This window comes from Nerophis ophidion, linkage group LG06, assembly GCF_033978795.1.
Source record: "Nerophis ophidion isolate RoL-2023_Sa linkage group LG06, RoL_Noph_v1.0, whole genome shotgun sequence".
In the NCBI taxonomy this organism is placed as follows: domain Eukaryota; kingdom Metazoa; phylum Chordata; class Actinopteri; order Syngnathiformes; family Syngnathidae; genus Nerophis; species Nerophis ophidion.
The window spans coordinates 74,072,547-74,100,316 of record NC_084616.1 but is presented as its reverse complement, the minus strand read 5'-3'; the positions used below and the strand labels follow the sequence as shown (position 1 = coordinate 74,100,316).

General features: G+C 41.2%; 1 protein-coding gene across 1 annotated transcript; it reads right to left on the bottom strand.

Annotated features, from left to right (window-relative positions):
• Positions 1 to 134: 134 nt before the first annotated feature.
• On the bottom strand, positions 135 to 27,075 carry LOC133555227 (dnaJ homolog subfamily C member 16-like). Its single transcript, XM_061904823.1, has 15 exons — positions 26,808 to 27,075; positions 26,396 to 26,568; positions 26,261 to 26,327; positions 22,815 to 23,133; positions 22,555 to 22,739; positions 18,879 to 18,983; positions 18,640 to 18,798; positions 16,653 to 16,783; positions 16,404 to 16,584; positions 13,136 to 13,315; positions 12,988 to 13,064; positions 10,933 to 11,013; positions 10,789 to 10,866; positions 10,558 to 10,728; positions 135 to 6,353 (listed from the first exon to the last, which is right to left on the bottom strand). Exons 2-15 carry the CDS (start codon positions 26,551 to 26,553, stop codon positions 5,900 to 5,902), a joined length of 2,346 nt encoding a protein of 781 aa, XP_061760807.1. The 5' UTR covers positions 26,554 to 26,568; positions 26,808 to 27,075; the 3' UTR covers positions 135 to 5,899.
• Between the last annotated feature and the right edge of the window lie 695 nt (positions 27,076 to 27,770).

Sequence of the window (27,770 nt, the reverse complement as noted above, 5' to 3'; positions counted from 1 at the left end):
TTTTATTATTAATAATTAATTATATTTATTTTTGTGGAAACACTGATCATCTTAATGATTTCTCACAATAAATATATATATAGAAACAGATAAATAACAATATGCAACACTTTATTTTTATATTTTCTCTAAGTGCACATTTTTCAAATTGAACATTCTCCAATGATCAATTCTAAGACAGTCTTGTGATATCACAATATCCCGTTTTAACTAGCTAGCCACTAACATTTTTTAACAAATCATGAATTACTTTGCACCATGTTTGTACTTATAATAACTCATGTAAAATACAAAAGCCAGCTCTCAAATTTTTAAATAAATCATGTCACACTTTGAACTGGACACCAAATCTGTTATCTGTTTGTTTGTCAGTTAGTGGGATGCCTGGCATTGCTGTCAACTAGAGTGTTGTACTCTGGTGTGTATCTTGACACTGCAACTCTGAGTGAGTCTTGCAGATGTGCATCAGTAAGGCGTGTTATGTGTTTGTTCTTGATGAAGTTCATGTCAGAAAAGGCTGATTCACAAAGATAAGTTGAACCAAACAGGCTTGCAACCTTCATAGCTGCTGCGCATACACCACTGTACTTTTCTGTGTCAACAAGGCACCAAAAGTTTTGTGAAGCCCGGTGGGCTTTAAATTTTAAATTCTCAGGAAAGTATAGGAAGGAATTTAAAAGGTAAAATGGTATATGTGTTTAAAAGTCCTAAAATAATTTTTAAGGTTGTATTTTTTCTCTAAAATTGTCTTTCTGAAAGTTATAGGAAGCAAAGTGAAAAAAATAAATGAATTTATTTAAACAAGTGAAGACCAAGTCTTTAAAATATTTTCTTGGATTTTCAAATTCTATTTGAGTTTTGTCTTTCTTAGAATTAAAATGTCGACCAAAGCGAGACCAACTTGATATTAAATAAATACACTTTTTAAAAAATAGAGGCATTTCACTGGTAAGTGCTGCTATTTGAGCTATTTTTAGAACAGGCCAGCGGGCGACTCATCTGGTCGTTACGGGCTACCTGGTGCCCACGGGCACCGCGTTGGTGACCCCTGGGTTAGCATGTGTTATGAGAGTAGCGTATGTGTGTGTGTGTGTGGGCGAGCAAGGTGAGGGAGCGGTAGCGTGAGTGCGAGGAGTGGCTAGTGTTTTGTTGGATTGGTTGTGTGCAAGACCTCAGTAAAGCCGCGATTCGCAACTAATCGCCGGACTCTTCATTTACCCTGTAGTCCGGAGCTGTGGAGACCCACTGCCGGGTAGAGTGAAGAGTGTTGCCCCGGAGAATACATCAGCCCTGGAGGAATGTCAATCTTGCGCTCCTCGACTACGGTCTGGGAGCTGGAAACAGGAAAGGTGCAAGACGTTTGACATGTTGTCAGAAGCAGCTGCTGAACAATGTCGGCAAACCTCCGTCCTCCATTGTTGTATCGCGCAGCCAAAGTGTTCCCAAACGGGAGATCTTAACGAGGCAGGAGGGTCTTCCAGCTCTGGCTTTTACATGTTGTCCTAGCCCGGTCGCTGCTTGCATGTGTACTCGTTCGATATACCTCCGTACCGAAACGGTTCATTACAACTACACGTACCGTTACACCCCTACTATTATGACTTAAGTATGTGGCTTTATGATCAACAAGAAATTGGGGGAAAAAAACATTATAAGCAGTAAATATAATTAAATTATTTCAAACTTTATTTGGCTACATAATGCTACTGTTTTGGTTGCTATATTGACTTAACGACTTGGGACTATCACATTGAAAACAAAGCGACAAATATGAATAATGTCACAACACAACAATACAGTACCTAATATTGCAGGAGCCAGTCAGCATCACTTAAAATCTTTAACTGAAGACAGAACATGCGTTAATCACAGTCATGTGTGCCAAGTTTCTGTAGCAGCATAAAATACAGGATATACTAACAATAACGTTCATACCTAGAAATGTAGAAAGTGCTTTTAGGTCATGTCAGCACAGCTTTTTCAGTCAACATAAGGGAGTGCACAGCTCACATTTCAGCAGGGATCTTACCATTGAAACTTGGCTTTAAATTAGAGTAGTCAGTGCACAGCTTGTACAGCAGTATGTGGATGGCAACATGAGAGAGTACCGCTCACAGCGGGGATGTCCAAGTTGAAAAGGTGTCAATAGCCGCGAGGATCACACGCACAACTAGAATGAATGTTTACCCCAATGAACCGCAGTTCCTCCGTGCAAGCACCACTCGTGCATCCCCCAAACGTGCTTGACCGTGTATACAATTATCTTGCTACTCACTTATGTCGCCAGTTACAATACTGTACACTGACTACTCCAAAAGTACAGTCGTTCCTCGCCACATCATGCTTTAAATATCGCTGCTTCATCACATTGCAGATTTTTTTAAAGGAGTCATATGTAATAATTTCATGTCAAGTCGTCATTAAATGGCCCTGATATGTTAAAGTTAAAGTACCAATGATTGTCACACATTTGACCCATCACCCGTGATCACCCCCTGGGAGGTGAGGGCAGCAGTGGTGCCGCGCCCGGGAATCATTTTTGGTGATTTATCCCCCAATTCCAACCCTTAATGAGGTAACGGGTCCCATTGTTATAGTCTTTGGTATGACTCAGCCGGGGTTTGAACTCACGACCTACTGATCTCAGGGGGGACACTCTAACCACTAGGCCACTGAGTAGGTAATGCATTAATATATCATGTTCTTTTCGAATACCTTTATAACTGATAACAGTAGTGGGCTGGGATATGCTCTTTTCAAAATTAGATTTAAAGCCCCGAAATCTTGCTATCCTTTTCATTTCGATGTCCCGCCCTCCACCGTTTGACCAATTAGAAAGTCCGTGAGTGTGTCACATCCAGGTTGCCAGTTACGCTCCACCATTTTCGTCTGGCTACTGCCACTGGTAAAGTTACTAAACATGTCAGACCTTAGTAAATTTAAAAGGCGTTGTTATGATTGTCAACTTATTCATGACAAAACGAGGATTTGTATCGGGGAAGCCTTTGAAATAAGAAGACGATTAAAGACGGAGAAGATTTTATCATCCCACGCCAAAATTGCTAATTTCCTCTTTGATAGGCAAGTCAGGCTTTTACATTTACTTATTACTTGTAATGAATGGAAATGGACATTTTGTATGTAAACTTCATTGTCCAATACAGACTGCGATCTTGTCTAACAAAGCTAGTCGGTTCGTGCAACGAATGCTTAGTGTGAGGTGCTTAGTTCCTAGTGTATTGCTTAGCATATCAGCCCAGTCAATGACATAGTGTATATGTCTGTTAGCCTGTATTTTGGTGTGTATTCGAACTGACAGACAAAATATTTTTTAGACAAGTAAAACCTATGTGGATATGGGTAGTGCCGGTGCCTATTTCGTTGTCATTATGCTGACACACTAAGGAAATGGGTTCCAACATTATCACAGCTGTCATCATGGCAATGTGAAAGGTATGGAGACAGTCCAATCACATGATAAAATAATTCCTCATTCGTGTAGCCCAGGGGCGTCAAACATACGGCCCGTGGGCTGGATCAGGCCCGCCAACAGGTTTTATCCGGCCGGCGTGACGAGTTTGCCAAGTATTAAAATGAGTTGCATTTTTAATTTTTTTAATGAAAGAAACTGCTGTTCTGGATGTCACAATAGCAATTCTGTTAGGACCAGCAAGAGGTACAAAGTAAACGTGAAAACTTAAAACCTGCCGTTTTGAGTCTTCCGCTTCAAACACATCGTTATTTGGCACCCTTACTCCCCAATAATGTCTTTGTGTGGGTTTTAAGAATAGACGGTAATATCTTGTGTACTCGGATAATCAACTTTTTGTCTTGAAAATCAACTTTTACCTTGAAAATCGTTTTTTGTCTTGAAAATCAACTTTTACCATTGCACGATGCCTCCTTGTCGTCCTTTTTCGATAATAACATTGATTATAATAATAGATGGATGGAACATTTTTCTATAAACCCAAAACGCTTCGGAATATCAGAGCCATTAGAGGCGGCACATGGACCAAACCGGTGAAATAAGGTGTCCACCAACGGGTTCTAGGATTACCGCCACGACAGGCCCCAACTAAGGTATGAAAATATAGTGAGAAAACTTAACTCTTTTTGATAGTTTTACCTCCGATTCTCACGGTTTGTTGAGTTAGCTCTGAATTGATACGTGGACATTACAAAGGAAGTATTTGATACCTCGAAGAGTTCACATGTTCTTTTTTGTCCAATCCCAGAAGGACTGTGACTTAAAGTTTAATCTTAGCTTTGTAGATAAACTGAAACCATGTCTAAATGCATTGTGTTTTTGAAACTGCACCAATTTCCCCAGGATTTTCAACAGACTTTTAAGTGTTTATTCCAGAGGATTATTTGTGATTTGTATGTTTTCACAAGTGCTTGCCCTATTTTTGGCCAAAGTAAACAACCTGGAGTTGTCTTTATTTTGAAGTTATCATGCCATGATTTTACCATTCTGGCCCATTTGGGAATGGATTTTCCTCCATGCGGCCCCTGAGCTAAAATTAGTTTGACACCCCTGGTGTAGCCTATAGGCATACCTTGGTAAAATGTCTCTTTATTTTTGTGCGTACATTAGGCTGCTAAGCATGCTCCACTTATTTTCACCAGTACAGTATAACCTTTGTTAGCGTTGGGTGTATGTTGTTTTAGTCCGTGTTTTCTGACAGTACTGACAATATGATTGCCATTTGTTGTGATATTGTACGCAGGCATGGCGTACTTCTTCCTGAAAATAGCTTAATTTCTGTGTAAAATGTGTTGGTTAGGGATTTGTAATTGACAAATAAGAAATAGAGGCAGTGGAAGTTTGAAGTTCCTTGGAGTAGCCCCGTCGATGGAGCTGGATTCAGCTGCGTATCTGGCAACCTCAGTCAATGACAGCAGGAGGGCACTACAGAATTTTGACCGCGATTGTAGAATAATTTCTGGCCACATTATATTATATGGCACCTTTTAAATATACTGTGTGTGTGTTTATGTATATATATAGTATATCCATATACAGTATATACACATGTGTATGTATACATGTGTATACTGTATGTATGTATGTATGTATAGCACAGCATATTATAAATGTATTTAGTCCCAAATTAAGCATTTTCAAGCATAAAAATGACTAAAATAAGAATATCGATAATACAGTAGCGGAGATCGCGCTGTTCAGTGTCATGGCCACTGATTGGCTCAGCCTCAGGAAGCATTACTATGTTGAATTAAGAGTGTTACGGTGACTAATGCGTATTATTTCATGTGTATAGGGCTTTAATAATGTTGAAAAATATATTTAGAAGGTTTTAAAGAAGTTTTCTAATCCTCTAGCTATGACAATATTTGTTATAATTAGCACGGTGGTAGCGGGGTTAGTGTGTCTACCTCACAATACGAAGGACCTGAGTTCAATCCCGGGCTCGGGATCTTTCTGTGTGGAGTTTGCATGTTCTCCCCGTGACTATGTGGGTTCCCTCCGGGTACTCAAGCTTCTTCCCACCTCCAAAAAACATGCACATGGGGTTGGGTTGATTGACAACACTAAATCGGTCCTATTGTGTCAATGTGAGTGTGAATGTTGTCTGTCTGTGTTGGCCCTGTGATGAGGTGGCGACTTGTCCAGGGTGTACACCGCCTTCTGCCCAAATGCAGCCGAGATAGGCTCTAGCGACCTCAAAAGGGACAAGCGGTACAGAATGGATGGATAATTAATAATTCCTATTCGGTGGAAATTCATACATTGCGCTCACCAATTAACAGTGATAAACGAGGGACGACTGTACATCCAAGTTATTGTTCCTTAAAAATATATACAGTAAAAACGGTCCCTGCTAAAATGTGAGACTCACTTTTTTGAAATACCGTACTCTTAACGTGCTCCTGTCTATTTAATGGGCGTGATCTTGTCAAGTCCTGGCCAGGCGGGGATGTAGCAGCGAGGCAAGGTACCCTCCATGAGCCTCTCCATCCACAACCCCAAGCCGTCCAGCTTGTGGTGGATCTGTAGGGTGGGAGTGCTGCGAGAGCGGGCCGACTTGCGTGTAGGGTGATCGTCGCGCGACGCAGACCTAGCCCGCCTCACCGACGACGTCGTCCCGTTGTCCTCCAAAGCCTTGTTGGCCGGGTCTTCCCCGGTGTAGACGGGCTTAAAGATGCAAAAGTACTTTCTGTTGCCGTTAAGCGCCAACACGTAGCCGGTGTAGTCCATCTTCTGGTTTCCGCCGCCATCGTCCTCGCCGGCGTCGATTTGCACGCCGTCCTGCACGCTCTCTAGCAGCGTGCTCATCCACTCGCCGTGCTTGTCCGTATTCAGGAAGGAGAAATGCAGCGTCAGGCTTCTAAAAGATATTTCAAAGAATGACACTTGTCAAAGAACATTTTGGGTTCTGAAACATTTTCCTTCTCTCTTGTGCCACTAAATGGGGAATGGAAGTGTGGACGTTCCGCTTGAATTCCCTGATAAACAGCCCTGAAACAACAACACTCAAAAGTAGAGTTTTTTAAACGTGACTCAAATATAAGACTATATTTTTATTCTATATATTCCGGGTTGACAGACCAATAGGTACGGCCAAACGACTTCTCTCCCAAGTCATTAAGAGTCATTTACCATGAATTGATTAACGTGGACCCCGACTTAAACAAGTTGAAAAACTTATTCGGGTGTTACCATTTAGTGGTCAATTGTACGGAATATGTACTGTACTGTGCAATCTACTCATAAAAGTATCAATCAATGAAATCAATCAATCAACTTTTCTTTTGTCACTCACACATTGACCAGTGACTCAGCGACAACCTCTTGAAAAAAATATCTCAAAGGTTATTAGTCCCCGCATCTGCGGTCCCCTCCGAGGTTTCCCATTGTGCCCATTGGGTTGAGTTTTTTCTTGCCCTGATGTGGGATCTGAGCCAAGGACGTTATTGAGGCTTGTGCAGCCCTTTGAAACATTTGTGATTAAGGGCTATATAGGTCAAGTTAAAGTACCACTGATAGTCACACACATTAGGTGGGGTAAAATTATCCTCTGCAATTGACCCATCCCCTTGTTCCACCCCCTGGTAGGGGAGAGGAGCCGTGGGCAGCAGTGGTGGCCGTGCTCGGGAATCATTTAGGTGATTCAACCCCTAATTCCAACCCTTGATGCTGAGTTTCAAGCAGGGAGGTAATGGGTCCCATTTTTATAGTCTTTGGTTTGAACTCACAACCTATCGATCTCAGGGCAGACCACTTTGATTGAATAATAGTTATGGTGTTGATTTCACTGATAATTTTAGTCATTCTTCCCTGATGAAAAACGAGAATGTAACGTTTTAAAAGTGCGTGTTGACAGAAATGAAATCCAATCTTATATAATTCAGTCGGGTTTTTAGTAGAGACAAGTTTTAGAACTACTGTCTTTGGAGAGGATTTTTTCCAAAAATGTTTTATTCAGGTCAATAAAATGTATTATTTTGTCTTTAATCCATCCAATGTACACAAATAAACTTAATAGGGATGTGAATCCTACCAGAACTCACGATTCAATTCTGATTCTTGCGACGACAATTTGATTTACCGTATTTTTCGGATTATAAGTCGCTCCGGAGTATAAATCGCACCGGCCGAAAATGCATAATAAAGAAGGAAAAAAAACATACATATGTCGCATTGAAGTATAAGTCGCATTTTTGGGGGAAATTTATTTGATAAAATCCAACACCAAGAATAGACATTTGAAAGGCAATTTAAAATAAATAAAGAATAGTGAACAACAGGCTGAATAAGTGTAAGTTATATGAGGCATAAATAACCAACTGAGAAGGTGCCTGCTATGTTAACCTAATATATTATGGTAAGAGTCATTCAAATAACTATAACATATAGAACATGCTATAAGTTTACCAAACAATCTGTCACTCCTAATCGCTAAATCCCATGAAATCTTCTTCCTCGATGTCGCTTCTAAACAACTCTGCCAACTCCAAAGGTATGCGCCGCTTCCTCTTGTCGTTTTCTGCTGCATATTTCACTACGTCCAGCTTGTAATCTGCAGTACATGATTTCCTTTTCGGTGCCATTTTTGTTCAGCCCTTCTCAGTTTTTATAAGTTACCGCCAACGTTGAAATGATCCATTTTAATAGCTACGGCAGTAGCATATAGCAGTTAGCATCCCATGACCCACAATGCACTTCTGCCATGACCCGACCCCGACAAATTCTTATTGGCTGACGTGTGTGTGACGATTGCTGACATTTTCTTTGTCTCTTCCGCGAATTAGATAAATAATATTATTTGATATTTCACGGTAATGTGTTAATAATATCACACATAAGTCGCTCCAGAGTATATGTCGCACCCCCGGCCAAACTATGAAAAAAAAACTGCGATTTATAATCCAAAAAATACGATAGAATTGATTCTCAATTCAACACAATTCTTGCAATGAAGCAAAGGTGCACATTACGTCGATCGCGAGCTACTGGTCGATCGCGAAGGGTGTGTCAGTCGATCGCCAGCCACACATTAAAAAAATAGACCTTAAAAATAGCAATCATCAATCTTCACTAAGACGTCACTTTCACCACTTCATTAATTAAGAAAAAATTACAGACAAGAAGACAAGAACCACTTTTCATTTCAACAGACTGCTGTCAAAACTCTAAAGACCGACTGCACAGCTCCTATTTTCACAATAAAAGCACTGCTTCATAATGCCGCCAATGTATTTCTTGTTAAGTTTAATAAAAAGGAGTATGGAAGCTGGACAAATAAGATGCTAAAAACCAACCACTTTCATGTGGTATTGGACAGAAAGAAGGACTTTTTTTCTCCTCCATTTGAAAATGCAGACGTTATCCGCACTACTGTCTAAATCCAATCAATGCAAGTCATCCGAATCAGGTAATACACCAACTTATATTCTTGTCTTCAGGAAAGTAAGGAATATAGATGTGTTAAACATGCTTGTATTACCACTAGACACCTTGTTAACAAAAACGTATCTCTTATAAATAAATCAATATAAATCATATATATGAATGAGGTAGATCCCCTCGACTTGGTCAAATGAAAAGTAGCTCTTCTGCAGAAAAAGTGTTTGGACCCTTGCTCTAAAGTAATTTTTCTTACATTTTTACATACTATATGTTCAAATTATGTTATCATACATAGTAACTAGAGATGTACGATAATGCCTTTTTTCCGATATTCAATATTCCGATATTGTCCAACTCTTAATTACCGATACCGATATCAACCGATACCGATATTTACAGTCAAGGAATTAACACATTATTACGCCAAATTTTGTTGTGATGCCCCGCTGGATGCATTAGACAATGTAACAAGGTTTTCCAAAATAAATCAACTCAAGTGGGAAAAAAATGCATCTGCCATATTTATTATTGAAGTCACAAAGTGCATTATTTTTTTTAACATGTCTCAAAACAGCAGCTTGGAATTTGGGACATGCTCTCCCTGAGAGAGACTATGAGGAGGTTGAGGTAGGCGGGGTTGAGGTGGGTGTACTGTATATTGTATCGTCCTGGAAGAGTTAGTGCTGCAATGGAAACTAGGTATTTGCTCTGTTGTGTTTATGTTGTGTTACAGTGCGGATGTTCTCCCGAAATGTGTTTGTCATTCTTGTTTGGTGTGGGTTCACAGTGTGGTGCATATTTGTAACAGTGTTAAAGTTGTTTGCCACCCTCAGTGTGACCTGTATGGCTGTTGAGAGCACGCGTTGCATTCACTTTTGTGTGTGAAAAGCCGTAGATATTATGTGACTGGGCCGGCGCGCAAAGGAAGTGCCTTTAAGGTTTATGTGAAGTGAAGTGAAGTGAATTATATTTATATAGCGCTTTTTCTCAAGTGACTCAAAGCGCTTTACATAGTGACACCCAATATCTAAGTTACATTTAAACCAGTGGGGGTGGCACTGGGAGCAGGTGGGTAAAGTGTCTTGCCCAAGGACACAACGGCAGTGACTAGGATGGCGGAAGCGGGAATCGAACCTGCAACCACTCAAATTACTGGCACGGCCACTCTACCAACCGAGCTATACCGCTCTTTACCTCTCCCTATGTCCGTGGACACAGTGGCGTTTTAAAAAGTCATGAATTTTACTTTATGAAACCGATACCAATAACTGTATCTGGGTGGTTTAGCTCGGTTGGTAGAGTGGCCGTGCCAGCAACTTGAGAGTTGCAGGTTCGATTCCCGCTTCCCCCATCCTAGTCACTGCCGTTGTGTCCTTGGGCAAGACACTTTACCCACCTGCTTCCAGTGCCACCCACACTGGTTTGAATGTAACTTAGATGTTGGGTTTCACTATGTAAAGCGCTTTGAGTCACTTGAGAAAAGCGCTATATAAATATAATTCACTTCACTTCACAACTATGAAACCGATACCGATCATTTCCAATATTACATTTTAAAGCATTTATCAGCCGATAATATTGGTGTGTCCGATATTATCGGACATCCTTAATAGTAACCCAAAAGTTCTCCAAGAGCGTATGAATGATAAAAGTGATATTGTCAAGTAAGAGCTGTCACTTACCCTGTGAACGAGTACACCTCTTTGGCAAACTTGCTGAGCAGGATGTTCTTGGAGGCGTCCGTGAGCACCAGCACGATGTTCATGTGTCCTGGCCGCAGCCTCACTAGATTACTTATGTAGGTGATGTCTGTCAACTCCGTCACCTCCACAAAACTCTTCTTGGGTGGCCGACTAAGATTTAAAACGCGAAAAATCATCATCCTGCACGCTAAATCTTCTTTTATTTCTTACCTTGTTGCATTCCCCGGCGACACATTTTCCGTTTTAGGTCCATCTTTCGCTTTTGGCCGTTTGTCGTCACTTGAGTCGCTGGACGCACAAAACGAACATGGCTGATTGTTCGTGGAGAGGAAGAGAGTCAAAGCAAAAGTTCACCTGAATGCTTGGATGACCACAGTTCCAAACAGGATGAACAAGGCCGAGAAGATGAGAGACAGGAGGGGCATCATCTCGCGCCTGCAAATCACCAAAGACTGAAATTACTTCCATCTGGAACGGCATCTTCTAGACCAGGGGTGTCAAACGTACGGCCCTCGAAAAGGTTTTATCCGGCCCGCCAGATGAGTTTGCCAAGTATACAAATGACCTGCTTTTTTTTTTAAATAAAATAAACTGCTGTTCTAGATGTGTCCACTGGATGCCACAATAGCAATTCTGTTTGGCAAGCAAACAGTTTGTACCAAGGCCAAGCAAGAGGTATACAGTAAAGGGGTTTTTGAGTGATTGAAACTTTTATCAGTAGATTGCACAGTACAGTACATATTCCGTACAATTGACCACTAAATGGTAACACCCCAATAAGTTTTTCAACTTGTTTAAGTCGGGGTCCACATTAATCAATTCATGGGTGACTGTGGCTCCTCCTCCTCGACCCACATGAAACTTAAAACCTGTCTTCTGCTTCGAACACATTATTTGGCACCCTTACTCCCCCAAAATGTCTCTGTTAAACACAAAAAAAGTGAACTCAACCCATTTAAATAGTTTTACCTCCCCTTCTTACGGTTTGTTGAGTTTGCACTGGATTAATATTTGGACATGACGAAGGAGTTCCTTGATACCTCGAAGAGTTTACATGCTGTGTTTTTTATTCTATCCCAGAAAGACTGTGACTTAATCCCGGCTTTGTAGGTACACTGAGACGAAGTCTAAACTCATTGTGTTTTTGAGACTGCACCGATTTCCTCAGAATTTTCAACACACTTGAAGTGTTTTGTCCAGAGGATTATTTGTAGAGATGTCCCTATAATGGCTTTTTTGCCGATATCCGATATACCAATATTGTCCAACTCTTAATTACCGATTCCGATATCAACCGATACGATAGATACAGTCGTGGAAGTATCAATTATGCCTATTTTTGTTGTGATGCCCCGCTGGATGCATTAAACAATGTAACAAGGTTTTCCAACAATAAATCAACTCAAGTTATTGAAAAAAATGCCAACTGCCATATTTATTATTGAAGTCACAAAGTGCATTATTTTTTTAACATGCCTCAAAACAGCTGCTTGGAATATTGGACATGCTTTCTCAGAGGGCATGAGGAGGCTGAGGTGGCCGGGGTTGAGTTGGGGGGAAGCAGGGGGTGTATATTGTAGCGTCCCGGAAGAGTTAGTGCTGCAAGGAGTTCTGGGTATTTATTCTGTTGTGTTTATGTTGTGTTATGGTGCGGATGTTCTCCCGAAATGTGTTTTATCATTCTTGTTCGGTGTGGGTTCACAGTGTGGCGCATATTTGTAACAGTGTTAAAGTTGTTTATACGGCCACCCTCAGTGTGACCTGTATGACTGTTGACCAAGTATACTTGCATTCACTTGTGTGTGTGTAAAACCGTAGATATTATGTGGTTGGACCGGCACGCAAAGGCAGTGCCTTTAAGGCACACCTCCAATATTGTTGTCTGGGTGGTTATCAGGAGAAATTCAAAAGAATGGTTGCCCCGGGAGAGTTCCGGGAGAGGCACTGAAATTCGGGAGTCTCCTGGGAAAATCGGGAGGGTTGGCAAGTATGACTGGGAGACTGCTCTGTACTTCTCCCTACGTCCGTGTACCACTCCGTACAGCGGCGCTTTAAAAAGCCGTACATTTTTCTTTTTGAAACCGATACCAATAATTTCCGATATTACATTTTAAAGCATTTATCGGCCGATAATATCGGCAGTCCGATATTATCAGACATCTCTAATTATTTGTGATTTGTACGTTCTCAGAATATGCTTGTTCTATTTTTGGCCAAAGTAAAACAAAGAAAACAACCTGCAGTTGTCTTTATTTTGAAGTTATCATGCCATGATTTTACCATTCCGGCCCATTTGGTAATTCCGGCCCTTCAGCTAAAATTAGTTTGACACCCCTGTTCTAGACCTTCAGCATCATTTCTACTCAATATCGGTGGTTTTGGTAAATGTGTGAGACAAGTTGTACCCACCAGTTATTGTGCAGGATGTCATCCATGACTTCAGAGAGGTAATCATAAAAAGCATAAATCCACTGGATGATAAAAATCTACAACAAAAGGAATAATAAGTTACGTCCTACTGTTTTTTTTGCTTTACTTTCAAAGTAAAAAGGCATACAGATGCAAACTCATTGTTGAGCTCAGGCAGCAAGGCGTCGTGGATCAAAATGGACGGGTCCTTCTGGAGTCGCTCCAACTCCTCCACAAGACGCTGCTTGTCTTCTTCGCTGCCGTTCCAAGTGCTCACCGGCTTGAAAAAAACCTTTCCGGCAGCATTGCGCCTCTCCAGGATCACCACCTGACCAGAAGGAGATATCCAAGCAATAAAATCCTCAATACGAAAAGAGCATTCTGAACTAGGGATGGGTACCTTTTCACATTTGAACCGATACAGTACCAATTCTCGGTAACTGGGAATCGATACCGGTAACCAACGGTGCCAGTTTTCCGTACTATTGTGTGTTTGCCGGGCATGTGAATCTTCCAACAACTTGCGATTCGGTGCTGATTCTTGGAATGACGATAAGATTCAGCATCGATCTCAATTCAAGATAATTTCGATTCTCGAAATGTATCATTTGGTATAGAAATGTATTTTTTCAAAACAAGTTGCATACTACAATAGCCTCTCTTGATTGCTGACATATGACTTAAACATGCAGCCAGTAAGTGCGGAGATTGCTTAAAAAAACATCTTTTAAAAATGTATCCTTGAAAAATATTGAAAATATATATAATTTGAAAATCTGGACAATAAGAATCATCCACCCATCCATTTTCTACCGCTTATTCCCTTTTTTGGGGGGTCGCGGGGGGCGCTGGTGCCTATCTCAGCTACAATCGGGCGGAAGGCGGGGTACACCCTGGACAAGTCGCCACCTCATCGCAGGGCCAACACAGATAGACAGACAACATTCACACTCACATTCACACACTAGGGACCATTTAGTGTTGCCAATCAACCTATCCCCAGGTGCATGTCTTTGGAAGTGGGAGGAAGCCGGAGTACCCGGAGGGAACCCACGCATTCACGGGGAGAACATGCAAACTCCACACAGAAAGATCCCGAGCCTGGATTTGAACCCAGGACTGCAGGACCTTCGTATTGTGAGGCAGACGCACTAACCCCTCTGCCACCGTGAAGCCCCAATAAGAATCAGGGATGTGATTTTTTTTTTTTTATTACCCCAAGCATTCATGTGTTAATAAATGATAAATGTCTTTATGTAGCGCTTTACTACAACTAAAATGATACCCAAAGCGCTTTACATTTATATCGCATTCACCCATTCACTTGTACACTGGTGGCAGAATATTAAATGTTAATTATTTAAAAATAAAATCTGATTACAATAACTGTGCTATCCAGTTTTTAGCTTGTTTTCCTATGACATTTCTTAGTCTCATTTGCAAGTATTGTATAGTAGACTTTGCATGCAGTTAGATGGCAGTCGTTTATAGACTACAATGTGTTGCCTTAACCAAGAAGTGGTCTTTTCCATTAAGCTGAATGTGCCAGTCTAGTCTTATGTTGCGCCCTACAAAGTACTTATAATGAAAGGTTGTACTTATTACACACCAGCTGTTTGATTGTAACATGCATCTTAGTTGTAGTTTTCATTCAAATTTGGAGGTGATGAAATTTCCATGTAAAATCGCTACTGCTAATCAGTAGCATGTGCAGTACATGCCAAAAGTTTGGACACACCTTTTCATTTGTGTTTTCTTTATTTTCATGACTATTTACATTGTAGATTGTCACTGAAGGCATCAAAACTATGAATGAACACACGTGGAGTTATGTACTTAACAAAAAAAGGTGAAATAATTGAAAACATGTTTTATATTATAGTTTCTTCAAATTAGCCACCCTTTGATCTGATTACTGCTTTGCACACTCTTGGCATTCTCTCAATGATGTCAGGCTTGCCACTGACAGTTTGTTTGTGTTTTAGTTTTTCCTCTGTGTGTGTTTAATATTTGCTGTCCTTAGTTCCTGTCAGCACTCTCATTTTGGTTCAGCTTCCTGTTTGTCTCCCTGTGTGCTGTCTTCCCTCAGCTGCGACTGATTGGCACATTGGTGGTCAATCAGCCCGCTCGTATTTCTACCTGCTCTGTTAATCCAGTCAGTGCTGGATTATTGATTTGTCGTTGCCACATGTCGCTTTTGTCGTTGCTACCTGTCGTGTCGATGTCATCATTACAGCTACTACCTGTCGTGCTACTATTTGTCCTTGTCGTCGTAGCGGTAAGTTGTTCCTGTTAGCTATTTGTAGTTTCTTTTCTCCTACCTCTTTTGTTTCGTGTTTTCTTGTTAGCCATTAGTTGTTTCCAGTTTTGCTACCCACTAGCTTCCACGCTAAATTCATTTTTGTTTTCTAGCTTCCACGCTTGCTCCCTTAGTTTGTTATCCGCCCACGTGCGTGTTTTTGTTCTTGTTTAGTTTGATTTAATTATTGCTTTGTCGTTGCCACATGTCGCTCTTGTCGTTGCTACCTGTCGTGTCGATGTCATCATTACAGCTACTACCTGTCGTGCTACTATTTGTCCTTGTCGTCGTAGCGGTAAGCTGTTCCTGTTAGCTATTTGTAGTTTCTTTTCTCCTAGCTCTTTTGTTTCGTGTTTTCTTGTTAGCCATTAGTTGTTTCCAGTTTTGCTACCCACTAGCTTCCGCGCTAAGTTCCTTTTTGTTTTCTAGCTCCCACGCTTGCTCACTTAGTTTGTTATCCGCCCACGTGCGTGCTTTTTGTTCTTGTTCAGTTTTAATTAAATCATATTTTCCTATCCAATGCCTGCCTCCATTTCTGCATCTTGAGGTTCGATACCAACATACTTTGACAGATGAGCTTCAAGAGGTAGTCACCCGAAATGGTTTACACTTCACAGGTGTGCCTTCTCAGGGTTGATTAGTGCAATTTCTTGCTTTATCAATGGGGTTGGGACCATCTGTTGTTGTGAATGAGCAGGTGTGTCCAAACTTTTGGCCTGTACCGTATATGGCAAAGCCGATATAGATTAGTATCTAGCTGGCAAATTTTTAGAAAAGTGTAGCCTTACTTTATTTGTGTTTTCTATCAGGCACACTTGCTTTGTTGGCATGGAAGGTTGCGACATTACCTAGATGAAGTTTAGCTGAGTCTACTCTAAGTGCTGCTTGAGTGATTGTTTCCTCGCCTAGTGTTTAGTCTGCAACCGGATGTGATGATATACTGTATACAACAAAGAGATCAAAATAAGGCACAGTTAGATTTTAACCGAATCAATACAGACTGAATTCAGTCGGTGCCTTTTAAAAGTACCAAATTCGGTAGCCATCCCTACTCTGGTCATTTCAAAGATGTACTTAAAGTAAAACACGAGACAAAGTCGTCCATAGACCAAGACACCTGTGGTGGCTGTGTGTTGTCCTTGCTGGTCATCAGGGCGTTACAAAGCGGTTGCTGTACGTGTTGGTAAACATAAGCGAATCTCACGACTTCTTTGGCGTTGCTGGAGGCGAAAGAAAGGAAGGCCCGGTTGCCTAATGAAAAACTCTCGTCGTCGCCCGTGATCAGCAGCACGCAGTATCTGAAGGGAGGAAAAACCGCATTAATGTAAGACGGCTTAAGGTGTCAGTTAAACGCATGACGTCCTACTTCCTGCGTCTGTGGAACTGCTTGACAGGACAGAGCTCGTCAAAGAGCTTCTGATTCACCAGCCTCGGCGCCAGGAGGAACTTGTTGTTGGACATGAACTCGTCGATTATTTGCTTTTTCATTCCTTTAGTCTGGAAAAGCAAAACAAAACATTTTATTAGATAAGATTAGGGTTGTACGGTATACCAGCATTACTATACCGCCTCTAAAAAGTACCGGTACCCTACACCCCCGTACACCTGTCGTCATCACATCGTGTCATTGATGGTTTACGAGCAGAGGAGCACGTTCGGCAGCGCACAATCACAGAGTACTTACAAACAGACACAGTTTGTAGACAGAAAAGTGATTATGACCTATATTGAGTAGAACATGCTTGAAACTAGAATATCCATCCATCCATTTTCTACCGCTTATTCCCTTTTGGGGTCGCTGGCGCCTATCTCAGCTACAATCGGGCGGAAGGCGGGGTACACCCTGGACAAGTCGCCACCTTATCGCAGGGCCAACACAGATAGACAGACAACATTCACACTCACATTCACACACTAGGGACCATTTAGTGTTGCCAATCAACCTATCCCCAGGTGCATGTCTTTGGAAGTGGGAGGAAGCCGGAGTACCCGGAGGGAACCCACGCAGTCACGGGGAGAACATGCAAACTCCACACAGAAAGATCTCGAGCCTGGATTTGAACCCAGGACTGCAGGAACTTCGTATTGTGAGGCAGACGCACTAACCCCTCTGCCACCGTGAAGCCCTAACTAGAATATCAACTGTTGCAAAGCTGTGTCATCAACACTCACATGTATAAAACTACTTTTTAAAAACAATTTCTTACTTAAGCATGAAAAAAAATCATGATCATCATTATGTCAAGATAATGGTACTATCATGGCGTGGCACAGTGGGAGAATGGCCGTGCGCAACCCGAGGGTCCCTGGTTCAAATCCCACCCAGTACCAACCTCGTCACGTCCTTTGTGTCCTGAGCAAGACACTTCACCCTTGCTCCTGATGGGTGCTGGTTGGCGCCTTGCATGGCAGCTCCCTCCATCAGTGTGTGAATGGGTAAATGTGGAAGTAGTGTCAAAGCGCTTTGAGTACCTTGAAGGTAGAAACGCGCTATACAAGTACAACCCATTTATCATTTATTTTATCATTTACTTATTTTTTCTAATATTTTTCAACATATTAAGCAAAAAGGTCTCTTTTTTTCTACCAAGAAAAGTGCACTTGTTGTTAGTGAGAATATACTTATTTTAAAGTATTTTTGGGTCCATTGAGGTTAGCTAATTTTACTTGTTTTGGAAAGTCTTGACAAGCCAAATTTCCTTGTTTAATTGGCAGATAATTTTGCTTAGTTCAAATAAAACACGCCTCATTTTTTTATTTTTTTTATTGTTTTTGAACACTGACTTTTTGCAGTGTGGTAGTAATAAGTTCCAAAACTGCGGCTGAAAGTTCGGGCACCCATGGTGGACAGTTGAAATAAGGGGACAGTGAGATGGATGGATGAAGAAGATCTTAGGGAACGTGAGGGCGTGGCGACATGGAGCAGGTCAGAGAGATATGACAAAGGGAGGTTATGGATAGCTTTGAAAGTGAGGAGAATTATTTTAAAGTGGATACAGTGTTTGATGGGTGGCCAGTGGATCTGCTGCAGAACAGGGGCGATGTTCTGGATTGAAGGGGTTCTGGTGATTATTCGAGCTCCAGAGTTCTGGAGAAGCTAGGGTTTGTGAAGTGACTTGTGAGGAGGGACCAAACAGGAGAGAGTGGCAGTAGTCCAGGTGAGAGGTGACTAGGCTATGGACTACACTGCAAAAAGTCAGTGTTTAAAAATAAGAAAAAAAAAATACAAAAATGCAATTTTTTGTGGTCCCCTTTATTTCGAAAAGTATCGAAATATATTTTGATACTGGTATCGGGACAACAGTACATTAATTAGATACATATCAGGCAGACTGCAGGTTGTATAAATTCACCTGGACGATGTCAGCAGGCTTGTCCGTGTTCTCTTTGAAAACCAACATGGTGGGAGCATAGGTGTTGATATTGAACTGTATTTGCAGATTGGCCGTCTCGGACAGGCCCTGATCCACATAGCCGAACTGCAAGTAATCCTTGTATGCAAACGCCGTCAGCTGTCAAAAATGAGCACGTTAAGCCAGGTATCACTGCCGTCCGTGTCAGTCATGTAGTGCATGTTTCGGTGAGCGCTCACCTTGTAAAGTAAAGGAACCACGGACATCTGGTCAAAGAGCAGCACATGTGGTTTGTTGAGTTGGTGCCAGCTGTTCAAGAACTGCTGGTCGTTCTTGTCGCTGACCTAACCAAAGACAAATAGAGGATAAATGTATGTTTTTATTCATATCCATAAGTTGTGTTCCTCTCAACTGAGCAGTGTAACAGTACATGTATTCTGTAGCAGCCATATATTATCCTTTAAACTTGTACTCTCCTCTTCTATGCGGTTGCCATGTGCACGCTAGGCTTGTGCAAAATTGCTCATTTGGAATTTTAATTACATGTATTTGAAGCGGTAGAAAATGGATGGATGGATGTATTTGAAGAATTAAATTTACTCCACCATAGAGAATGCAAAGTTTACTTGATAAAAAATAATACTTTACAAATACTGAAATCAAACACAAACTCCTTCCTTTTTAAATATTTAGATAAAGTAAACCATTACGAGAAATTAAGTTGTTGTTTTTTTTTAAACATTTTTCATAATTTCAGAGTACCGTATTTTTCCGACTATAAGTCGCTCTGGAGTATAAGTCGCACCTGCCGAAAATGCAAATAAAGAAGGAAAAAAACATATGCCTGGTATGTTAACCTAACATATTATGGTAAGAGTCATTCAAATAACTATAACATATAGAACATGCGGTACGTTTACCAAACAATCTGTCACTCCTAATCGCTAAATCCCATGAAATATTATACGTCTAGTCTCTTACATGAATGAGCTAAATAATATTATTTGATATTTTATGGTAATGTGTTAATAATTTCACACATAAGTCGCTCCTGAGTATAAGTCGCACCACTGGCCGAACTATGAAAAAAACTGCGACTTAAAATCCAAAAAATATGGTCGTTTAAATAAGACATCCAACTAGAGGAAGCAATTTCATTAGCTCTTGCTTGAGAATGCTGAAATGCTAACAACTAACATGCTAACAGTTAGCATTGATTGATTGATTGAAACTTTTATTAGTAGATTGTACAGTACATATTTCGTACAATTGACCACTAAATGGTAACAGTCGAATAAGTTTTTCAAGTTGTTTAAGTCGGGTCCACGTTAATCAATTAATGGTAATGCCAGCAAAGTAGTACCAATTAGCAATAATTGTGACATACCTACAAAATTAGCTAAAATTCTGACAGTCAGCAGGTTCTAAAGCAGGTTTGGGCAATTTATATTGCCACGGGGGCCACATTTTATGAAAAAAAAAGTGTCTGAGGGCCGGTAAATCTATTTTTAGGAACACTAATACAAAAGCTCGGAATAATGTCTGAATGCGAAAAACATTATGCCTTATAAAACGGAAAAAAACTGTTTTACTTAATGAGACACCCAGAATATACATGAAAATAAAGAATTTACAATATTAACTATGAACGATAAAACACTGAATATTGACAACATATAAACGTCACTCGAATGACATATTTTACAATCAAATGAAACGCAACAAATATGCAACAAACACAGCGAAATATGAACCCGAAGGGTAAAAAAAAAAACACACCTACTATCTACTATATTTCATATATCACTAAGCTTGAGAACTTTGTTGTAAAAAATCTTCCTGGCCCGCACATTTCAGGCTGACATCTTGGTGCCTCGTTTGAGCTGCTGTGAATTAGATTACCATAGTAACTAATTAGATTACCATAGTAACCAATTAGATTACCATAGTAACAAATTACATTACCGTAGTAAATAATATATAATGCAAAATATTCCAACCATTGAAATGCTTTGTATAGTTTAAGACGTACGGTAATTTGAAAACATCACTGCACATCAGTTTAGTTTCGATCTTAAAGATCTAAAAACAAATATTTGGGAATGTCTGGCTGGTCGGATTAAAAAGTTTTAACGGGCCACAGGCGAACCCCAGGCCTAAATTTGCCGAGGTCTGTTCTAAAGAGATGGTGCCAAATAACTTTTATTTTGATTACTGCAAAATTAGATAAAGTGCTAACAGTAAGCAGGCTAGCAAAATGGTGTTAACAAAAATATCCACAACTTTTAGATTTTTATGTTACAACATTTGTTAAAATGCCAGCAGCTAACATGTGAGCCCTTGGAATACTAGCAAGACGGTGCCAAGTAACAATATCTTGACTTTTTAGTTTTAATATTACATTTGCTAAAATTCTAACTGTTAACAGGCTACAGCAAGATATTGCACAGTGACAATATCCATGACTTTTAGTTTTGATAGTACACTGCAGGTAGTATACTGCTTTAATACAGTGAAGATTTTGTAACGGTTTAATTGCATATATAGCGGAAGGATCTGTGTGTTAATATGGTTTGGACACAATGTATTTTGGGTAATGGCAGTCAGGTATGGTGGAATTGAGCCGCACAGTTTTTTCCGCCATATATGCAATTAAACAGTTACGTAATCTTCACTGTATTAAAGCAGTATAAAATAGTACGCCATCAAATTATTCAGACAAATATAACAATTACAAACAAAGTATACCTTATATTTAGGGGTGTAACGGTACACCAAAATGTTGGTCCGGTACGTACCTCGGTTTAGAGGTCAAGGTTCGGTTCATTATCGGCATAGTAAGAAAACAACAAAGTATACATTTTTTGGTTATTTATTTACCAAATTTGGAAACAATGGCTTTATCCTTTTAACATTGGGAACACTATAATAATTCTGCCCACGTTAATCAACATTAAACTGCCTCAAATTGTTGCTCAGATGAAATAAAATGACAAAACTTTTATTCTACATATAAAAAGTGCAACATTAAACAGTTTCAAGTCAACTCATCATGCTAAATTTATCACACCATTTGGGAAGCCTGTAGTTGATTTTTATTAGGTAAATGTTATATTTTTATCAACATGCGATAGCAGGGACCCTGCCATTCAAAGCTTTTCTGTCCGTAAAAAAACACACACACCCCAAAATGAGCTAACATTACGCTAAAAGCTAATTAGCCTTCACCTCAAGCCAGAACTGCGAGCGAGTTGAGCTGCAGTTTCAGTTTCTAGAAGGTCAACGGGCTCATAGTGATGTTAGTAGTAGTTGACTGGGAGGTGTTTATTATCATTTGGGGAGAGTACGCTGCCTTATGCTCACTTGCTAAACACCAATCTGCTCGACGCTGAAGCATTTACTACATGCGCTCTGAATACGCACTGCTGATTGGCTGTTACCTCTCTGAATACGCACTGCTGATTGGCTGTTACCGCTATATGTAACCAACCAGATGGTTGTGTGGGTGGGACAATGCTGGGTGCTGAGACAGAGGCAGAAGAAGCAAAGCAGCTTGTTAAGACTTTAGCTTAGAAACTTGTTCGGTACACCCCCGCACCGAACTGAAACGGTTCAATAAATATACTCGTACCGTTACACCCCTACTTAAAATTATTCTAAGCACGCATTATATACATTTTTGTATTATTTAAGTAAAGTAATTAGTCCCCTTTTGGCTGAATAAACATAACGCACCTTCCATAAAATGTAAAATAACGTAAACATAATTTAGGCTTCTACGTTATTGTTGATTTAAATGTGTGGTAATGCCTCTGAATAACTACATGAAGTGTTTATGCCAAGAGCCGCCCCTGCTGATTTTTTTTATTTAGAATTCAGTTAGCGTTTCCTGTTGTGTGCAGCCTGAATACTGACCCACTCCACGAGTCTCTGAGGAAGAAGGTCTTCCACAAACTGCCTCAGGTGCTCCTTGGCTACAGCATAATGGAAAAAGGTCACTTTGCCATTGATGACGCCGAGGATGGACGGCGTGCGATGGGCCCCCAGGTGATTGGCCAGACGTCTCTCGTAGCCCACGTCCACCACGCCGATTCCCACGCCTGCGCAAACACACATTCGCTTGATTCCCCTCGCAGACCCACACCTGTGCTCAAGTCTTTGTGTGGATTCCCAACCTAGCGTCTCCATCTCCTGCACCACCTCCTTCCACACGGGCTCGATGTGGATGCAGTTGAAGCACCAGTCGGAGGTGATCTTGATCAGGTACGGCCGTCTGAAGCTGTCGGGCACCACGTCGCCCACGTACTGGTTGAAGTGCAGCAAGTACTTGTCGTCGGAAAATTCCCGCTGGTTCCTGCTGTTGAAAGGGAAGTTGAAGAAGGACTCCTCGAAGTTGAAGTTGTTATGGCGGTGATTGGAGCGGCCATACGGCTGCGTGTCATCAGTCTGCCCGTAGCGGTCGTAGTTGGCACGTTTGTCCTCGCTGGATAAAAGCTGGAATATAAAACATAACAATAAGGGCAGTCATTTTGTTTTGACATTCACGTGAGTATTTTGGAATACAAAAATGCTCCAAATTTTTTACTCTATTCTCAGAAAACACTCGGCTTTTGAAGTACAGTACGACTATAATGACCAACATAAAATACAGTAGCGTAACAGGCCTAAGTGGGGGGGTCTGCAATTCGTGGCTCTTTACCACCCTGGAGCTTTTTCAAAAATGTATGAAAATGGAAAAAGATGAGGGAAAAAATATATATTTTTTTTTAATATGGTTTCTGTAGGACAGGGGTCGGGAACCTTTTTGGCTGAGAGAGCCATGAAAGCCAAATATTTTAAAATGTATTTCCATGAGATCCATCTATCCATCCATCCATCTTCTTCCGCTTATCCGAGGTCGGGTCGCGGGGGCAACAGCCTAAGCAGGGAAACCCAGACTTCCCTCTCCCCAACCACTTCGTCTAGCTCTTCCCGGGGGATCCCGAGGCGTTCCCAGGCCAGCCGGGAGACATAGTCTTCCCAACGTGTCCTGGGTCTTCCCCGTGGCCTCCTACCGGTTGGACGTGCCCTAAACACCTCCCTAGGGAGGCGTTCGGGTGGCATCCTGACCAGATGCCCGAACCACCTCATCTGGCTCCTCTCGATGTGAAGGAGCAGCGGCTTTACTTTGAGTTCCTCCCGGATGGCAGAGCTTCTCACCCTATCTCTAAGGGAGAGCCCCGCCACACGGCGGAGGAAACTCATTTAGGCCGCTTGTACCCGTGATCTTATCCTTTCGGTCATGACCCAAAGCTCATGACCATAGGTGAGGATGGGAACGTAGATCGACCGGTAAATTGAGAGCTTTGCCTTCCGGCTCAGCTCCTTCTTCACCACAACGGATCGGTACAACGTCCGCATTACTGAAGACGCCGCACCGATCCGCCTGTCGATCTCATGATCCACTCTTCCCTCACTCGTGAACAAGACTCCTAGGTACTTGAACTCCTCCACTTGGGGCAGGGTCTCCTCCCCAACCCGGAGATGGCACTCCACCCTTTTCCGGGCGAGAACCATGGACTCGGACTTGGAGGTGCTGATTCTCATTCCGGTCGCTTCACATTCGGCTGCGAACCGATCCAGTGAGAGCTGAAGATCCCGGTCAGATGAAGCCATCAGGACCACATCATCTGCAAAAAGCAGAGACCTAATCCTGCGGTCACCAAACCGGAACCCCTCAACGCCTTGACTGCGCCTAGAAATTCTGTCCATAAAAGTTATGAACAGAATCGGTGACAAAGGACAGCCTTGGCGGAGTCCAACGCTCACTGGAAATGTGTCCGACTTACTGCCGGCAATGCGGACCAAGCTCTGGCACTGATCATACAGGGAGCGGACCGCCACAATAAGACAGTCCGATACCCCATACTCTCTGAGCACTCCCCACAGGACTTCCCGAGGGACACGGTCGAATGCCTTCTCCAAGTCCACAAAGCACATGTAGACTGGTTGGGCAAACTCCCATGCACCCTCAAGAACCCTGCCGAGAGTATAGAGCTGGTCCACAGTTCCACGACCAGGACGAAAACCACACTGTTCCTCCTGAATCCGAGGTTCGACTATCCGGCGTAGCCTCCTCTCCAGTACACCTGAATAAACCTTACCGGGAAGGCTGAGGAGTGTGATCCCACCATAGTTGGAACACACCCTCCGGTCCCCCTTCTTAAAGAGAGGAACCACCACCCCGTTCTGCCAATCCAGAGGTACCGCCCCCGATGTCCACGCGATGCTGCAGAGCCATATAATATTTTTTAACACTGAATACAACTAAATGCTTGCGACCAACATTTTTAGAGTATAATAAGTCTCCTGTTCTTTTTGATAACTTTTTTATTCTGAAGCTAACCGCTATCTGACCATGAATGGGACTTCTAGAAAACAGATGAATGAATTAAAATGCATTAGAATGTTTTATATTTTGAATGTTATTTTTAACACTGTGAATGCAGCTGAGATAGGCTCCAGCACCCCCCACGACCCGAACGGGACAAGCGGTATAAAATGGATGGATGGATGGATTACCAGCGGAATTATTAATCACTTATCATGTCAAGCAATGTCAGCTAAGATTTATCCGAGAGCCAGGGCCAGTCATCAAAAGAGCCACATCTGGCTCGAGAGCCATAGGTTCGCTACCCCTGCTGTAGGAGGACAAACATGAGAAAAACCTTCCTAATTGTTAGAAAATCACTGTTTACGTTAAACATGCTTCAATGATGAGAGTATTTGTATCCTACTATATTCGGAAGTCCTTGGATGCACCGTAGTTTATTTACAAATACAATTTTCTTTGATACTGCTACAGAAATACGTGTTTTATATATATATATATATATATATATATATAAGACTAAGACTAATACATCTACATGGATACACCTTACTGAAAACAACAGTCTTTTTCCAGCATCCATTTTTAGGGATTCTTTTATATATGTGTATATATATATATATATATATATATATATATATATATATATATATATATATATATATATATATATATATATATATATATATATATATATATATATATATATATATATATATATATATATATATGTATGTAGTTTGTTTATTAGAAACAAACTAGATCTTGAAGATGTGTAAAAGTGCTAAACTGGTACTTGAATGAAAAACATGTACTTCAGACTTTATACACATTTTTCTTCAATCCATTTTTTTTAACCATACGTTGCACTTTTTAAATCTACAAAAATTAAACCAAACTATAAAAAGAAATGTCAATAGAGGACTCCAATTTTAAAAACGGAAGTAAAAGTTTGCATGACTTAAGTACTCCATTCCTCCTGCAAGCCCACCCTCAAACTACACTAATTTATTGATTGATTGATTGATTTGAGTTTGTTACGTTCCGTCCCCAAAACCTTGTCCCGGCGGCGGTGACGTCACTGTCGCGCTACCGTAATGAAGAGCAGCTTGAATGAAGAGCAACGTAATTCTCTTCTGACCCTTAAGACACTGACCACAAACACCTAAAAGTCCATTTAAGTGCGACTATGCGGTGTCATGCGGCCCCAACATTTCCAACATGTTTACCTCCTTTTGTCATTTTACTTACCTCATATGACTTGGTAATCCTGATAAACATGTCCTCGGCACCCGGATTTTTGTTTTTGTCAGGATGCCTTGGGAGAGAGCATGTTTTTATTCCACAGCTGTCAGCGGCACATGTTTGTGCTCATCCGAGACTCACCATTCTTTGGCCAGGCGCTTGTACACTTTCTTAATCTCAGCCTGGCTTGCACTCCTGGTGACTCCTAAGGTGATGTAAGGATCCTCCTCAGGTCCAGCATGGGGGGCTCCGACCTCCAGCACAGTGAGGACCACCAGGACAGCCAGTGGCAGGGACATTTTCTAGCCTGCAGTCTCTTTTTTTTTTTAAACATAAGGATTTGTCAGCATCTTGCAAATACATGAAAATAACATGCTAATAGCAGCCTGACTTGCAACAATATAGCCCCACAGTGTCTCGACCCCAAAAGGGACAAGCGGTAGAAAATTGATGGTGCATTACTGTTTTTTTTTTATCCATATACATGCATATATTTTTAGACAAATATGGATTTTAGCGTTGCTAGAATAAACAGTGCATGTATATCAGGCACCTCGACCAGATGCAGTCAACCCGCACTACGCCACATTTCCACCGCAGGTGTCGTTCGTCCTCCTCGGCGTCTTGGCGGATGCTGGACGGGGAGAATCAAAAGGTGCGTTTTTAGGCAGCATCTCACAGATCCCGCGGGGAACCACAGACAAGCTGCTGATGTAAGACCGACTGACAGGCGATGAAGCCAAAGTACTGTTGGGAGATGGAGTACTTTATTAGAAACTCATTTCGCGTTTTTTATGTATTCACCGTATTTGAGATGGTTTTAGAATTCGTCGCGCACCGGCGTTTGCAAACTGGGTTTCGCGAGGTGGGCGGTGACGTGTTTGTATCCGTGATGGGCACAAATCGAACGTACCATATTTTTAGTGCGCGTGCGTTGGCGCTCTCTGTGGGCCAATCAGAAGCGAGAGTGATGTAAACAAGGAAGTAGCCAACCAAATACGTTTTTGTTTTATTCTGAATTGAAATAATTGTTACAAATAAAATAAAGTTACAAAGGACTCAAAGTTAGTTTTATTTGCAGACGACACAACTGCTTTCTGTTCAGGAGAGAACACACAGAAGAGAATGCAAATAATAACAGAAGAAATGAACAAATTAAAAAAGATGGTAATACTTGGAACACCCAAAACAGCACAATTTTAACATGTACATTTTTTTTTTTTTTTTTAGATAAGAAATATAATATAAAAATAATACAATATAATTTAGTTTGTACAATTACAGTAGTTTTAAGAAGTTATGTAATAATAATGTACAGCGTTCACCTTGGAGAGTGGACTACTGATTGATTGATTGATTGATTGGTTGAAACTTGTATTAGTAGATTGCACAGTACAGTACGTATTCCGTACAATTGACCACTAAATGGTAACACCCGAATAAGTTTTTCAACTTGTTTAAGTCGGGGTCCACGTTAACCAATTCATGGTAGATCTCATGCAGATCTCCTTCCAAC

Excerpts from the sequence above, each read along its gene's own strand:
- LOC133555227 (XM_061904823.1), bottom strand. The coding sequence starts at position 26,553 with ATGTCCCTGCCACTGGCTGTCCTGGTGGTCCTCACTGTGCTGGAGGTC. Across the intron at positions 23,134-26,260 it reads GGATTACCAAGTCATATGAG|CTTTTATCCAGCGAGGACAA; the intron begins GTAAGTAAAATG and ends TTTATATTCCAG. Across the intron at positions 18,984-22,554 it reads CTCAGAGACTCGTGGAGTGG|GTCAGCGACAAGAACGACCA; the intron begins GTCAGTATTCAG and ends GTCTTTGGTTAG.